Source organism: Amyelois transitella, chromosome 19 (genome assembly GCF_032362555.1).
Source record: "Amyelois transitella isolate CPQ chromosome 19, ilAmyTran1.1, whole genome shotgun sequence".
NCBI lineage: Eukaryota > Metazoa > Arthropoda > Insecta > Lepidoptera > Pyralidae > Amyelois > Amyelois transitella.
The window spans coordinates 8,648,976-8,664,588 of NC_083522.1; the positions used below are offsets into that span (position 1 = coordinate 8,648,976).

The window sequence follows — 15,613 nt, forward strand, 5'->3', positions numbered from 1 at the left end:
TTGAATTTTTATTGGACAGAAATTTTGCAAATGACGTAACTGAGTGAGTTTCCATAGAAACAAAGTGCAGAAAATGTTTTTTTTTTACTTTCCTATACTAAGACCGATCAACCAATTTAGACGAATGCATAATTATAGGTAAATGGGTGCGAGACCTATTTTAAAGGCAAATTTACATAAGTCAGACATGAAGTTATTACATTTTTGGCTACCATAAACCTAGAACTGACAGCTAGGTCAAAGTTTATACCTACACTTTGACCTAGCTGTCAGTTATAGGTTCTTATTAGATATTAAAATTACTAAACATTTTACGTTTCATCACTTTATGCATCTTAAGCAATTCAATGTTAGACTTTGTTGTTTTATTGTTATGACACGGTGGACAGGAAGATCTTTTAGCTTTATATTTTTCTAGACTATGGTCTAAAGACTTGGAACATTAGGTTAATAACTTCTGGCTTAAAGTGTTTAAAAGTTTGAAAGTCGTTTCATTAGGTACTTATTTCCCTTTCTTCGCTTTGAAATTCTCAAATTCTGAAATCATTTAATTAGTTACCTAATTAATATAACATCAATGTGTTGGATGTAAAACTTTCAAACAAATATATTCCCGTGATAAAGAGATGTTTTTCAATGGCTTTATACATAATACAAACACTCATCACGTTTATATACCTTACGGATTAAATAGAGCATAATTCACAGGCAAATCGCTCACAATAGGCATCCCAAGTTTATAAGCCGTTCTTTTGATTAAATAAGATGGCGCATACAATGCTTTTATATGTTATAGACTAGCCCCATTTAATCACGCGAACATATAGCTGTTCCGCTTTTTATTTCCAGATGGGACAGATAGTTATTCGCGTGATATTAACGGAATCGCGCGTGCCATTCTTTGGGGGCATTGAAGCTATACTTGTAAAGTTAGTATAGTATAAACGCATTATACAATTTTTGGATTAAAGCTGACATTTAAAAATGGCTGACGAGAATGGATAAAGTACATTAAAAATCAAGTACGCGGGAATCGTGGCAAGTGAAAAGATGTAGTCTCTGTCTAACCTCTCATCGGGAGAGAGGCATGATTTTATGTACTATGTATGTAGGTCTATTTAAGGTTTAAATGTAAAAGAGGTTTCACCAGAAGCTCCACCTATACAGACCTCCAATATTTTAAAAACTGAGTTATAGCTAATGAGGTTTTTTGTTTGTCTGTCTTTTTGTGGTCCTAATTACTTCGGGTCAATGGGGTCCTATCAACTATACGGATGTGGTACTTACTACATCAAGGACAGAAGGTTAATAGCCAATTTGTTTTATTGTTCTAATATTATGTTATGTGTGATGGTTTTTGAGTATGAAAAATTTGTTACGTGTTAATGTGCTTCGACCTATACCCGACTTATGACGTGTCATGTCATGTCATGATAACTTTTCTTGTCATATGTATGTCCATGATCTAGCAGAGATATACTCCGTCAGGCATATCCTGCATTGGGTATGTCAGAGCTATACGCCGTGTGGTTCCTGGCACCAATAGAAAAAAAAAGAATAGGACGACTCCGTCTCATTATTCTTTTATGCGATGGGCTAGCAACCTGTCAGTATTTGAATCTCAATTCTATCATTAATTAAACAAACAGCTGAACGTGGCCTATCAGTCTTTTTGAGACTGTTGGCTCTGTCTACCCTGCAAGGGATATAGACGTGACTATATGTATGTATGTATGTATGTAGGTCTATACGCGATACTTCAATGCGACTTCTCATGTCTAGAAATGAGAGGCACTTACACCCGACTAGGATCATGCAATTCTCAGTTAGTCTGTAGAGATACGTGGGTAAGAGATGGTATTAACACTTGTAAGTGCTGAAGATGGAAGTGAGACGGAAGATGCTTCGTGTAAAATCCTCTGACCCCAATCCAGGACTTTTTCAGAAGGTGAGGACGCAACCGGGAATAATGCGAGGACGATGATAAATGATAATTTTAACAGAAAATAAAACTCATTTTTTCACTCCAGGATCATGATCGTAAGACTCCTCTCCAGAGAAGTGTCTGATGTCCACGAATATATAGAATATTTCTCAAATTCTTTACAGCGACATCTATCGGCGCAAATGTGTATTAGAATGTAACCTTTAAAATCGAGATCATATCAAACGATCAATAGAACACGCCTCTAATGCTTTAAGAGGTGTGAGTGGGCGTCGCTCGTGCTCTAGTTAGATACTAGTAACATTAGCGTACTTCAGATGGCTCTGTCGAATATTTACTTATGAATTTCTTTTTAACTGCCCCTATTCCAAACCGACAAATCTTAAATCTGCCGTGTGGTTCCGGGCACTAATAGAAAAAGAATAGGACTACTCCATCTCTTTCCCATGGATGTCGTAAAAGGCGACTAAGGGATAGGCTTACAAACTTGAAATTCTTTTTTAGTTTCAATTCTATCATTAAGCCAAATAGCTGAACGTGGCCATTAAGTCTTTTCAAGACTGTTGGTTCTGTCTAGCCCACAAGGGATATAAACGTGACCATATATATATGTATATCACAAATCTTAATTAGGAAAGAAGGTGAATAAATAAATTCCAAATTAAAATGGTACCTTCTTACTCCTAGTTTAGTACCTAGATTACATCCTCACTACTCCGGAAAGAAGCCCGAGGTGCACCTTTGACCATATTACTGGATTGGGAGAGTCAGGTATTTACACGAATCGACTCCAATCTGACATCCGCAACCTTTTTAGGGGAACCTTACCCATAAGAAATCGATCATGGTTACACATTTATTTGCCTAAATGTGCAGGTTTCCTCACGATGTTTACCCTTGCCGTATACTTTCAGGGGACCATACTGGACCATGGTAAAACTGCATTTAACAAATGCGCCTTTTTCTTACTCGCCTTTTACGACATACAAAGGACAGGCGATGAAGTGTCCTAGTCTTCTTAAAGCCGAAAACCACATAGTACTTTTTGATCTGTATTTATTTCAAATAGTTAATGTTTTCAACAGAATTAAACACAGTCTTGCTTAATATTTCTTTTTTATTTCTTTTTCAATATGCTTCTTAAACTAAAAATTTACTAAAATAAATATTTTTCACAATTTTTCTATTTAGTAATAGTAGCCGCGCACTGGATCGAACTTCTGGGCTTGTTTCGGTCCACTGAAGTCTTCACCAATAATTTTCTCGGTCGTAGAAACTGTGCCGGGTCTATTATATGATGGGGCAATACTTCCAAATTGCTCTTTTGGTCCTCCGTATGATGCACCAGGCCTTAATCCATTTTGAGGTCTTCGAGAATTTTCACTGGATGGCTTGAATCCTTCAGGAACACCTAGTCTAATTCCTTGCTGATAAGGTGCCTCTGACACTGGTATTGGTCTGCCATAATTATCAACCTCAATTTGTTTTTCAGTAACTGCTTGTGGGAAGAAAGCTGGTCTATATGTTGTACTTGGGACTTGCTTTTGAGATTTAACGGGTTTCCTGGAAGGAATTCTTCCAGGTTTGACAGTTGCACCTAATGCTTCATCAGAATCTATGCCAGTAGTTATACTTGTCATTGGCCGGTAAGTAGTTTGATATGGTGATCGAGATGGAGTTATATCGAAATGTCCTGATTTTGGAGGCAATTTAGTCGTTGTTGGATAAAATCCTGGCGTTTGATCAGTTGCTCCACTGTATCTGTTAGGACTTTGTTGTTCTGGTCTTCCCGTAGTTGGCCGTGTTCCTTCAAACCGCGCCCGAGATGAGTCAGGAGAAGTTGGTACATAAGTAACTTTGTCCCCATAATTGTATTGGTTACCCCCCTGTGGCCTTAGTGTACTTATATGTTGCTGTGGTCTGGATGTTGTTTGAATTTGCTGATATACTGGCCGACGAGTTGTACCAATGGTTGCAAACTTGTCAGTTGCAAAAGGTGCACGAGTAGACTCTTTTATATATTCAGGTCTGCCACCTTGACCAAGCCTTTGAGAGCCTTCATAGTTTACTGGATAATTTTCAGTATTAAAATTGCTATCTTTATTTCCATACGTTTGAAGGCGCGTAGCGGATGGTTGAAAACTTGCCTGATCTTGACCGTACTGAGGATTGTTTTCTAGTGCGTGATCATAATCATCTTCAAGTGTATCTTCATCTCTTGAAGCATCAGGGGTTATAAATGGTTTGGCTACTTCTGTTGTGTGGAAATTGAATCCATTTTGGGATAAAGTTCTATTAGGTGAAGTTCGGAAGCCATGAGGGACTTGAGAACCGTGTTCAAATGTCCTTTGAGGTGGCAAATACTGGTAGCCTGAGTCTGCCTTAGTTGGAACAATAGTATATTTATTTATTTCACCAGGACGATGGCTGGGAACTGGACGATTTATATTTTGAATTTGATCACTTACTTGTGGTTCATTTATGTCACTGGCATAGAAATCATTATTTTTACGTGGTTTAGCCGTAGTAGATTGAGGTCTCCTTTGTATGTAATCATACTGATTAGATAAACTTGGACTAGGTAATTTAGTAGTGACAGGTCCGGAATTACTTGAATCATAATCACTTATTCTTGATATATCGCCAATAGGGGAAGTTTCTAAAAGTGGCCTGTTTGAAGTTGGGTTATAATTATGTTCATGAGATCCTGTTAAATGCGTTGTAATAGGTGCACTTGTGGTGGGACTAGATACTGGTTGTAGCGAATAACTCTTACCAGGTAGATACTTGTTAACATATGCGGGTATTTTACTATCTTGGTAATCATACACATTTGATTGGTCGAAAGGCCGAGAAGTAGAAGTAGCAGGGCGTACTTTACTTCCATACTGACCTTGAAACTTATCAAGGGAAGAAGTGTTGACATCGTTTGGTAGTGAACCAGGTTGATTAGGTATTTTCTCGTGATGTGTTCCACTTTCATATTTTCTGTGCTCATCAAGACTTAAATTTGATGGAAAATCAGTGTGATTATCGTCATAATCTTGAGTGTTTTGGTTATTTGTTGCAAATGACACATTTTCATTTGACTCACTTCCTTGCTGAGGTGACACATTATTTTCAGAGTTTTCAAAATATTGACCCGGCTGCTGAACAGAAAACCGGTTGCCTAATTGTTTTCTATTATTAATTGACGTTGTTGTAGGAAGATCTGCAATTATTTTATGGTCCGTCGCATTAAGTGCGCCGGGACTATATTCTGCTACATTATCCGTATTGAGTTGAACATTTACAGGCCGCCTTGCAGGAACTATATTATTGGGTTTGCGCTGATCATAAATAATGGGACTTTTTTCGAAGTCTTGGTTTTGTTCATCTTTAATGCTTCCATAAACATTTGATGGTTTAGAAACTTTGCTATCACTATGCGGATTGTACTGCTGTTGTTTATCGGTCTGTCCATAATATTTCTCAGGAACATTGCCACTAACGTTTATTCTATTAGGGCGTTGTGGTCTTCCATTTTGATAGTTCATGTGTCCATATTTATCTTCATCATAAGTTCCTGAAAAAATACAATTGAATTATAAACGACATATACTTCAATAATATATACTTATAAAATAAACACAGCTAATAGTCTCAAATAGATTAAAAGGACACGAATAGCTGAATAATCTAATGATAGAATTATGATTCATTCATTGTAACAGGTTGTTATGCCCATGCATGATTATCGACTTTTATTGTTTTACCTAGTACTAATACCGAATATTAAATTAATACCGAATAAAGTAGGTTTAACTTACCATCATCAGAAATTCCTTCTTCTTGATCATTTTTAGCTTGTTCTATGACTTTTTGGATAGCTTCAGGAATTGGTGGAGCAGTAGGTATGTGATCACCATGTGGTTGAAAACCATTTTCATCGGCAGTATAAAAAACGCTGTATAACTTTCCATCATCTCCTATATAAGAATAACTACCCTTAGCTTTTACACCATCAACAGCTGTTCCACTTTCATCGGCATGAATTCCATTAGAAGTATCAAAGCTGTATGCAAATCCATCAGGAGTGATTACATTTTCATAATTGAGAATGACAGCATTCCTATCAGATTCACTTTGTGGCCTTTCTGGGCGCGTTTTAAATTCAGTTGGGATTTGGCTCCCAATTTCAGGGTAAATCGGAGTAGTTGTTGGGATGGATCCAGTGGAAATAGCAGTCGCTGATGAGTGGGATCCAGGAGTCGTTAATGGAAACTGATCAGAAATTGGTGAAGTAGGCGAGGCTACTGGAAAAGATTGAGTGATAATATTTTTTGGAGTTACAGGACGTCCATACTCATCAGTTTGAGAAATGGGGTACTGATGGGAAACTAACCCTCCCTGTCCAGGCTGAAATAATCCTTGCTGCAAGTTTTTGCCAGGAGTTACTAAATACTTTGATAGATTTGAGTCAGGGTAATTTTCTTTATTATAAGCAGGTACTGAGGAAATATTTTCCTTTGTGAAAGGAGTGTTTTGATTATAAATTATTCCCTGATCAAGATCTCCGCCATATTTATTAGTACTGGATGGAGTCTCAGGTGCAAAATTACTTGGAGATAAAGTATTTTCTGGATTAACACCAGATATCGGGTATCTATTTTCTTTATATTGTTGATTATGTTGTGAATAATAAGGCTTCTGAACAAATCCTGGTTGAAAACCTGGATGTTGATTTTCAACTAAGTCAAACTTTGTACCTTGAGGTAAACTGGGTCGATATAAATCTTGACCATTCTCAGTAAAACTGGGCCTTTGGGTAGATCCAGGCAAAGAGTCGGGATACGTATTTTGAACGCGATCGAATTTATTGCCCTGAATATAATTAGGTCGATTCTGTCCGATAAATTGTGAATTTGAAGTTGCAGGATATTGAGAAGAACCATCAAATGGTACACGTCCTGGTTGTATATTCTGCGGAAATTGTTGTACGTGTTGGTTATCTTGGTAATAAGCTTCAGGGTTTTTTATACCAGGGGCTGTAGTAGGAAAAGCAAATGGACTTGTTGGAAGACCAGTTACAGGATTCACAAATCCAGTAGTAGTTTCGTATGCTTCATTCGGAGGATGTGTTGTTGTTGTAGTAAAAGCATATGATGTTGTCGTTGTAGGTACTTTGTAAATATTGTGATGATAATCAAGTGGTCTTTGAGCATCAGTAGATATTACATTTCCTGGTCTCAATGGTACACCTCTATTAATTCCGATTTCTATTTGAGTATCATCTGGAGTAACACCATTGTTCACAGCTGGACGTGGAGTGGTCGAGTAGGTTTCCCTGGGAATTTCAAAGGGAGCTTGTATATCCCCGGATACTCCACCAGAAAATTTGGCTCCAGGTGGTGGCAAGTAAGTCCTATCCAACTTTTCAGCTGCCGCAAGGCACAGGAATAGCTGTAAAACAGAAGTAAACTTCATTTTTATAACACTTTCACCAATGAATCACTTGCTTAGGTAACACTCTTAAAATTTTTAAACACTGTACACTTAGTAATACTAAGAACTATAAAATTTAACGCACCAAAAACGACTTCATCTCTGATGGTGTACCCTCTACAGGACAATGTTGAGATGTGTGTCTTCACTAATCAAAAAATGATATTTATACTATGAAATTAACCTCTAATGATTGTTTAGGCGCACGTGTGGACGTGACAGACGGACATACGCCGTGACAAAAGCTAATTATCGCTGTCAAATCCCTGAACAAGTTATTAAGAGTATTTATTTTGTTTCATCATTTTATTGTTGGGTGGGTGGGTACTGGTAATAGTCCTTGACATTTCGTGATATTGGTGACAAATGTAAGGAACTAAGGTAATTGTAGTTTGGGGTTGCCGATAACTCTCAATTGGATTACTCCATCTCTTTCCCGTAGATGTCGTTAGAACGGCAAAGTAATATTAGCCAGTGCAACCGTCATGGTGGAGAAAATGGGGTCACTAACCATTCATACATATACTATATTATATTACTATGTCCCTTGCGGGGAAAGCAGAGCAAACAGTATTGAAAAGACTGAAAGGCCACGTTCAGCTTAATGGCTCTATAATGGAATTTAGATTCAAATAGTAACAGGTTGCTAGCCCATTGTCTAAAAGAAGAACCCCACGTTTATTAGCCTTTATCTTTGTCGACATCCATGGGATAAAGATGGAGTAAGTCTATTCTTTTTTTATATTGGTGCCGGGAACCACACGGCTTTATAATTTGTAGCATTGTACATAACATTAATGAACTAAGTGTTCGCTAATCCTCTACTATTTGGATTCCTATGGTAATTTTTTTAAATCAAATCATTTATTTGAAAAAAAAAATAACATAGGTATTTTATTGTATTAAGCCCTTTAAAGCTTTTACGGGTCATCTAACAAGGATTTTTGGTAATCTTCAGACGTTTATCGAGCCATCCAAAATAATCATCATCAGTTTGTAGGGTCAATGTAGGAAAGAGGTCGCAAACCACACGATATCACTCGACGTCCATTGTCTTAATAATTACTTTTGGGACCGTGAACTGCGATCTGAATTAAGGCGAAGCGCTTAATTTATCGTTGGTCAAACTGTTACAGTTGAACTTTGTAATATCCGAGCCGTACCTTGGGCACTTTTCCAGAGACAATGAGACGCTACTGGGATGAAGATGTGAGTCCTAAATATAACTTTATCTCTTTCCTATCCTAAGTGGCTTTGCTTGCAGGATCTGTTCGCTTTCCGTTGTCCGTCTTTCTATTTTGCTCCTGATATTGTCAGTTTAAAATCAATTTGCTCGCTATTTTTATCTACGTCGAGTAACTAAGTTAATATAAAGAACGTATACTGAGAAATAGTCACGAAAAGTAGAATAGAATCACAAACTCTGTCTTCCAATATGTTGTAATAAATGTAAAATGTAATGTATTCAAAATATTCAAAATTAAAGGGTTGACAGCCGAATATCAAACAATTTGATACAGGCCTTTTTATTCCATTCTATGGACATAATCGTTTATTTTTTAATAGCGCTCAGCTGTCTCATAGTTAAGTTACTTTGGAAATTAAAATATAATATCTTGTACGTCTAAATGTTTGGGTTCCAATAGGATTCTATTTATTTAAAGTTTTGTTTTCATTTAAATAGTAATTCAAATTTTTAATTTTTTTTTATTAAATTTTAACGAACTTCCCCTTAACACGACTGTGAATGAAGAGTATAAAAAGCTAACGATTGAGTCACAATATTTAACATATCATTCGAAGCTTTTCTTCATTGTAGACGTTATGTGTTTATTGATTACTAGCTTATGCGCGGGGCTTCGCTTCCATTTGGAATCCTCCTGAAGAAGAAGGTTTTGTCTGTCCCTGTGTCAATATATCACTAACATCAATGCAGTAGAGAATTATGAAGAGAGTTATGAATGAGGATGAAGGGAAGGAAGTATGCAGAGATCGTGGCAAGTGGAAAGATGTAGTCTCTGCCTAAAAAAGGCGTGATTTTATGTATATGTATGTATGTATTAATGCAGAACGAGTAATTTTTGAGTTTGCTAATAAATAAAAATTAGTACAATAAATTATCATCATCAATCATCTTGAAAATATTATTATCGATAAGGACTTTCTTGGTTGAGGAGCTCTTAAAAACAAAAGGGTAGATAAATAAAATATATTCTCTAATCCCGAAAATAATTTATTTAATTATACAACATTTCAAAAACTGTATCCTTCTCTTTCGTTGTAGGTTGGTTGCCTATTCCTGTTGCCGAAACCATTGTTATTTCTCTGACTAATTGGAGGCAGGTACTCCTTATTCAGAGCAGAACCTGACCTGCCAGAAGTCTGTCCGAAGGGAGCACCATTACCCTGGCGTACGGCACCGTTACCCTGGTATCTATCACCGTTACCCTGGGCTCTGCCATCATTTCCCTGGTATCTGCCACTATTCCCCTGGACTCTGGCGTCATTTCCCTGGTACCTGTCACCGTTACCCTGTATTCTTGCGTCATTACCCTGGTATCTGGCATTTCCTTGATCAATCATATTGCTGCGGATTGCCGAATTGATGACTACGGAATCATCAGAGGATACGAAATCATTTTGAGGATACTGGTTTTGGAATCCGGTGACGCCAGCATTGTATTCTTCAGCATTGCCGTATGAGCCTTCTTTGTAGGAACCTGAAAGTTTAATATTAGATAAGTTTAAAAATAAAGTAACAATATTCGTGTCGTTTTTATTTTGTTTTTGTCTTGTACTTACATTCATACATATGATCACGTCTATATCCCTAGCGGGGTAGACAGAGCCACCAGTCTTGAAAAGACTGATAGGCCACGCTCAGCTGTTTGGCTTAGTGATAGAATTGAGATTCAAAAAGTGACAGGTTGCCCATCGCCTAAAAGAGGAATCCCAAGTTTATAAGCCTACCCCTTAGTCGCCTTTTACGACATCCGTGGGAAAGAGATGGAGTGGTCCTTTTCTTTTTTGTAATGGTGCCGGGAACCACACGGCACTGTCTTGTCTTGTACTTTAGCATATATATTTATCTTCTTCTTCCTCCTGGCTTTTAGTACCGGTTCCATCCACTCTGGAGAGCAGCCCGGGGTAAGCCATTGACCATGGATCCTGGATTGGGTGAGTCAGGTTTTTACACGAAGCGACTCCCGTCTTACCTCCGTAATCTTTACGGGAGAACCCGTATTGGATCATATGGTTACAAATCCAGTCGCCTGAATGTGCAGGTTACTTCACGACGTTTGCCCTCGCCTCAAGAACATCGGTTAGTATTCAGATTCAAGGCCTTGCAACCTGTCACTATATGAATGTAAATTCTATCATCATCACTCAGCTAAACGTGGCCTTTTAGTCTTTTCAAGACTGTTGGCTCTGTCTATCCCGCACGGGATATAGACGTGACTATGCGCTTGTATGTAAGCCTGTTGTATGTATCACCACATGGAACCTTTTTTTTTTGGTATCGAAGGGGAAATCCTTTTTACGGACAACCCCCCGGATCTTCACCCGGGAGAGTGTCGGACTCCTGGCACCTAGTATACCAGCCTACCCACTAAAACCCCTCCGTGCGCCCTTCTTGCCATTTTGAAGGCATCATGGGAACGCAGGCATTTCACCACGATACCATCTGGCTGCCCGGCGCATCACCACATGGAACCTGAGCAAAATATATGAAAGATATATATACCATCATCATAAATGCCAGCGGCTTCATCCCTGGCATTCTGCTCCAAAGCCTTCAGGATCTCCTCTGGTATAGGTGGTGGGGTAGGGAGGTGGTCACCCTCGGGTACGAAACCGTTCTGACCGGCTGTGTATCTAAAATAAGATATACATATATGTATGTTATTAAAAACGTTGGCTCTGTTTATCTCAAAGGACAATATGATAATGCTGTGTGGTTCCCGGCACCAATACAAAAAAGAATAGGACCACTCCATCACTTACCCATGGATGTCGTAAAAGGCGAATAAGGGATAGGTTTACAAACTTGGGATTCTTTTTAGGCGATGGGCTAGCAACCTGTCACTATTTAAATCTCAATTCTGTCATTAAGCCAAATAGCTGAATGTGGCCATTTAGTCTTTTCAAGACTATTGGCTCTGTCTGCCCCGCAAGGGATAAAGACGTCACTGTATGTAAGTATGTTATACATACCTGATACTATAGACTTGACCATCATCACCAGTGTAAGAGAACCCGCCCTGAGCCTCAACACCATTAGTCGCTACTCCGTTCTCTTCAGCAGCAATACCGTTCTCAGTTTCATAGGCAAACGCATAGGTTTCTCCGTCATTGGAGTTGTCCTGGCGAAGAATAGCAGCGTTCCTCTCGAAAGCAGCTTGAGCTCTTTCAGGCCGGTTCTCGAAGTTCACATTGTAGTCTTCGTTTTGGGTGAGGCCGTTTCCATTTTGCTCGAATCCGTTACCGTTCTGCGCGAATCCGTTACCGTTCTGGGCAAATCCGTTACCGTTCTGAGCGAATCCGTTACCGTTCTGGACGAAACCGTTACCGTTCTGGGCGAAACCGTTACCATTCTGCGCGAATCTGTTTCCATTCTGCGCGAAACCGTTACCGTTCTGCGCGAAACCGTTGTTTCTACCGAAGTTTTGGGAGCTAGCTCCTCTATACTGAGGTGACGAGACAGGCGCCTGTAGGAAGTTGGAGCCTCCCGAAGATTCGGCATGGGAGGGAGGGAGATACGTCTTGTCCAATTTGTCGCCATGAGCTAACGCGACGACCGCAAGAACGATTATCTAGAATGAATTACATACAAGCGATATAGAAGTAATTATATAATGTATGTAATTTATTAGAAACATTATATAATTACTTCTATATCGCTTGCGGCGTAGACAAAGCCACGTTCAGCTGTAATGGCTTAATAGTCTTAAAAGACCATAGTCTAAAAGAAGAATCCCAAGTTAAAGTTAAGTTAAACAAAATGTAGATCAATTATTTAATTACAGACAATGACATAATTTATTTCAGTTTAAGTAATTAAGTGCCGGTTCGCAGCGCCAATTGAAAAAAGAATAGGACCACTCCATCTCTCTCTCATGGATGTCGTACAAGGCGATTAGGCTTATAAACTTACGATTCTTCTTTAGGGCGATGAGCTAGTAAAACATGCTCTATTTGAATCTCAACTCTATCATTGAACCAAACAGCTGAGCGTGGCCTATCTGTCCTTTCGAGACTATTGGCTCTGTTTACCCCGCACGGGATATAGCCGTGATTATATGTATGTTAATAATTAATTAAGATTAATAAATGTAAACACATTTAAACAGAGAGTGGAATTGGAATTTTTTATATGCACTGAAATATCTGCAGATTAGTAATTTTAAGAGGTCAAAGTCACAAATATAGCGAGCAATAACAAGGTGTTGTTGTAGGTCAAAATTGCAAATAATTGCCAATAATTTATTAAAATTGAAGCAGCAGTAATTAAATAGGAGGTAGTAAATGTGTATAAAATTTAATGACTTTTTATAATATGTTTTGAAATACGAATAATAAAATCGAGCATTACTCAAACTGTATTTGGTTTTATTGTAAAACAGGCTTAACTTTCAATTTTCTTTTTGAGAAAACTCCAAAATATGTTTAATAGAATATAAAAGTTTACCTTATGACTTGTTTTATATATATTTATAAAAATTTCAAAATATTATTTTAATTTCAGTCCTTCTTAATGAAATATCGTGAAAAATGTAAGAGAACTTTTCTTAAGCACTTTGTTTTTTAACTAAGTTTGGTATATAGGGAAAAAAACTAAGATATTTCACAATATTTGTTCTCTGCTCAATTATTTGTTAAACGGATCATTTCTTGAACTGTGTTGACCCTTTAAAAGCTCACTTACCAATCTCATTTCGTAATTTTTTTCCACTGAACCTTTACAAAAGCCTGATGAGTATGCACTGATAACACACCAATGCATGTACAATATTTATACTTCTCCTTACTTGTAATCGATCTACTTCGGTGTTCTGATTCAAAAATCGTGGCTCGGTATTGCCTAATCATAACATAATTCACGAAGATGGACTCGTCTAATTGTGGTGGACGGCTTCATGCAACAAGTGATCATTTATAGAAGGATAGGAGCAGGTTATTTTTCTTATTTCATTTTCTTATATTTTTCTTTGATAGAGGCTGTCCTTGCATCCGTATTCATATCAATTATTATAACTCTCAAATAATGTGTTCAATACTTATATTATTTATGCGAAAATTTGTCTGTCTAACACGCTATTTTTAGAAGCATAATTTTGAAATTCCTATAACAAAAAAGCCCCAAAAAACTCTTGTAAAAATAAGGGCGAAATTAATATACATTAGAAATTAAATAGTAAGATGCAGGTACACACAACCATTTTAATATTCTGATGAGTTAACATGTCATTCATTCATTAATTCATATAATAACATCTATATCCCTTGCGGGGTAGACAGAGCCAGTAGTCTTGATAGGCCACGTTTAGCTTATAGGCTTATGAGTGCAAACCAGACTTACCAGAGATAGGATATTGGAAAGCTATAAAATGAATAATTTACTAAATTCTTTGACCTTGAAAAACAAATAAATATTATTGCAATCCTAACATAATAGGAAATATTATGAAAGTATTAAAATATTTGCGCTGTAATAAAAGGAGATAATTACTCTGTCAATACTTTTTTATTATTATCTTCTTTTTTTCTTATTTTAAATTGAATATCTTTGTTCTTTAAAAAGGAGTTCGTAACAAACGTCCTTTGGGGAGTAAAACTTCTAAAGCTTAAGCTTTGCTTTGAAGATATGGCATAAATTAAAAAAATTAAATATTCAAATTGTTTCACTCTCGCATAACACCGCGCACCCATCGCAAATCCGATCTCAATGTTCCTTACTGTATGGACACATAATCTCAAATGATGTGCACACGGCCTTGTACAAAAATGGCCGGCCTTGTCGGCTAAACAAACTGGTTCGCTTCCGATGCCCCGATTATTGTGATAGATGATGGTTAAAGGATTTTTTCCTTAGGTGAAAGGTTATCTTATCTTAACTATCATCATCAGTGCCGTGCGATTTCCAGCACTTTAGATTCAAACCGCACCTTGTCTTTCCTAATGTCGAAATAGCCGACTAAGGGGTAGGCTTATAATTCATACGTATAGTCACGTCTATATCCCTTGCGGGATAGACAGAGCCGACAGTCTCAGAAAGACAGAAAGGCCACGTTCAGCTGTATGACTTCGTGACGGAATGGAGATTGAAATAGTGACAGGTTGCTAGCCCATCGCCTACAAGAGGAATCCCAAGTTAATAAGCATATCCCTTTATCGCCTTTTACGACATACATACATACATAAAATCACGCCTCTTTCCCGGAGGGGTAGGCAGAGACTACCTCTTTCCACTTGCCACGATCTCTGCATACTTCCTTCGCTTCATCCACATTTATAACTCTCTTACGACATCCACGGGATATACAGGGTGATATTTAAAACAACTGCATCCTTTTAAGCATAGACTATACCCATGCTTCTGAGCCGTTTGAGCCTATTTTTATTTAAATTAAACGTCATCATTTTCACATTTAAAAAACCCTCAAAAACTACGTCACACGCTTTATTAAAGACCAATACTACAAAAAGAAATTAAAACTAAACATGTAAATAAATGTCTGAAAAAAATTTTTTTTTTCTAGTATCAAGATCATGTAAAGCACAGAGTTGTCGAGATCGCTCAGCTGAATGAATTGTGTCCTTGACCTCTGAATCTTACGCGTCGCTTTTCCACCGACCGGGGTGATATTACGTATTTAGGATCGTGGATTTTAATACTTTTATTTTTTTTCGTACTTTCTGAAATATGAACCGATATTTTTCTTTCAACGTTTTTAAATATCCTTTAGATGAGTACACTTAACAGTTAAATTTATGCAGTTGAATTAAAAGTCACCCTGTATAGAGTGGTTCTATTCTGAAGTGCCAAAAACCACACGGCACAGAAAGAATAATGGTCAGATCAATGCGCTTTTGATCATAATATCAGTCAAGTAGCTTACAATAGTTACAACACGACATCTTAAACGCCCATAGTATGTCTGTTCTTTTGATATTCAATCACTG

General features: G+C 37.5%; 1 protein-coding gene across 1 annotated transcript; it reads right to left on the reverse strand.

The window, feature by feature from the left end:
• Positions 1–9,682: 9,682 nt before the first annotated feature.
• LOC106137918 (pupal cuticle protein 36a-like) lies at positions 9,683–13,364 on the reverse strand. The gene is made up of 5 exons (XM_060949768.1): positions 13,356–13,364; positions 12,119–12,243; positions 11,645–12,034; positions 11,175–11,305; positions 9,683–10,149 (listed from the first exon to the last, which is right to left on the reverse strand). The coding sequence occupies exons 1-5, from the start codon at positions 13,362–13,364 to the stop codon at positions 9,683–9,685; spliced, it is 1,122 nt and encodes a 373-aa protein (XP_060805751.1).
• Between the last annotated feature and the right edge of the window lie 2,249 nt (positions 13,365–15,613).

Bases quoted from the DNA above. Each gene is read 5' to 3' on its own strand.
- LOC106137918 (XM_060949768.1), bottom strand. The intron at 11,306-11,644 runs GTATGTATAACA...ATCTTATTTTAG, and splicing joins GGTCAAGTCTATAGTATCAG to ATACACAGCCGGTCAGAACG. The intron at 10,150-11,174 runs GTATATATATCT...TTAAACTTTCAG, and splicing joins CGCTGGCATTTATGATGATG to GTTCCTACAAAGAAGGCTCA.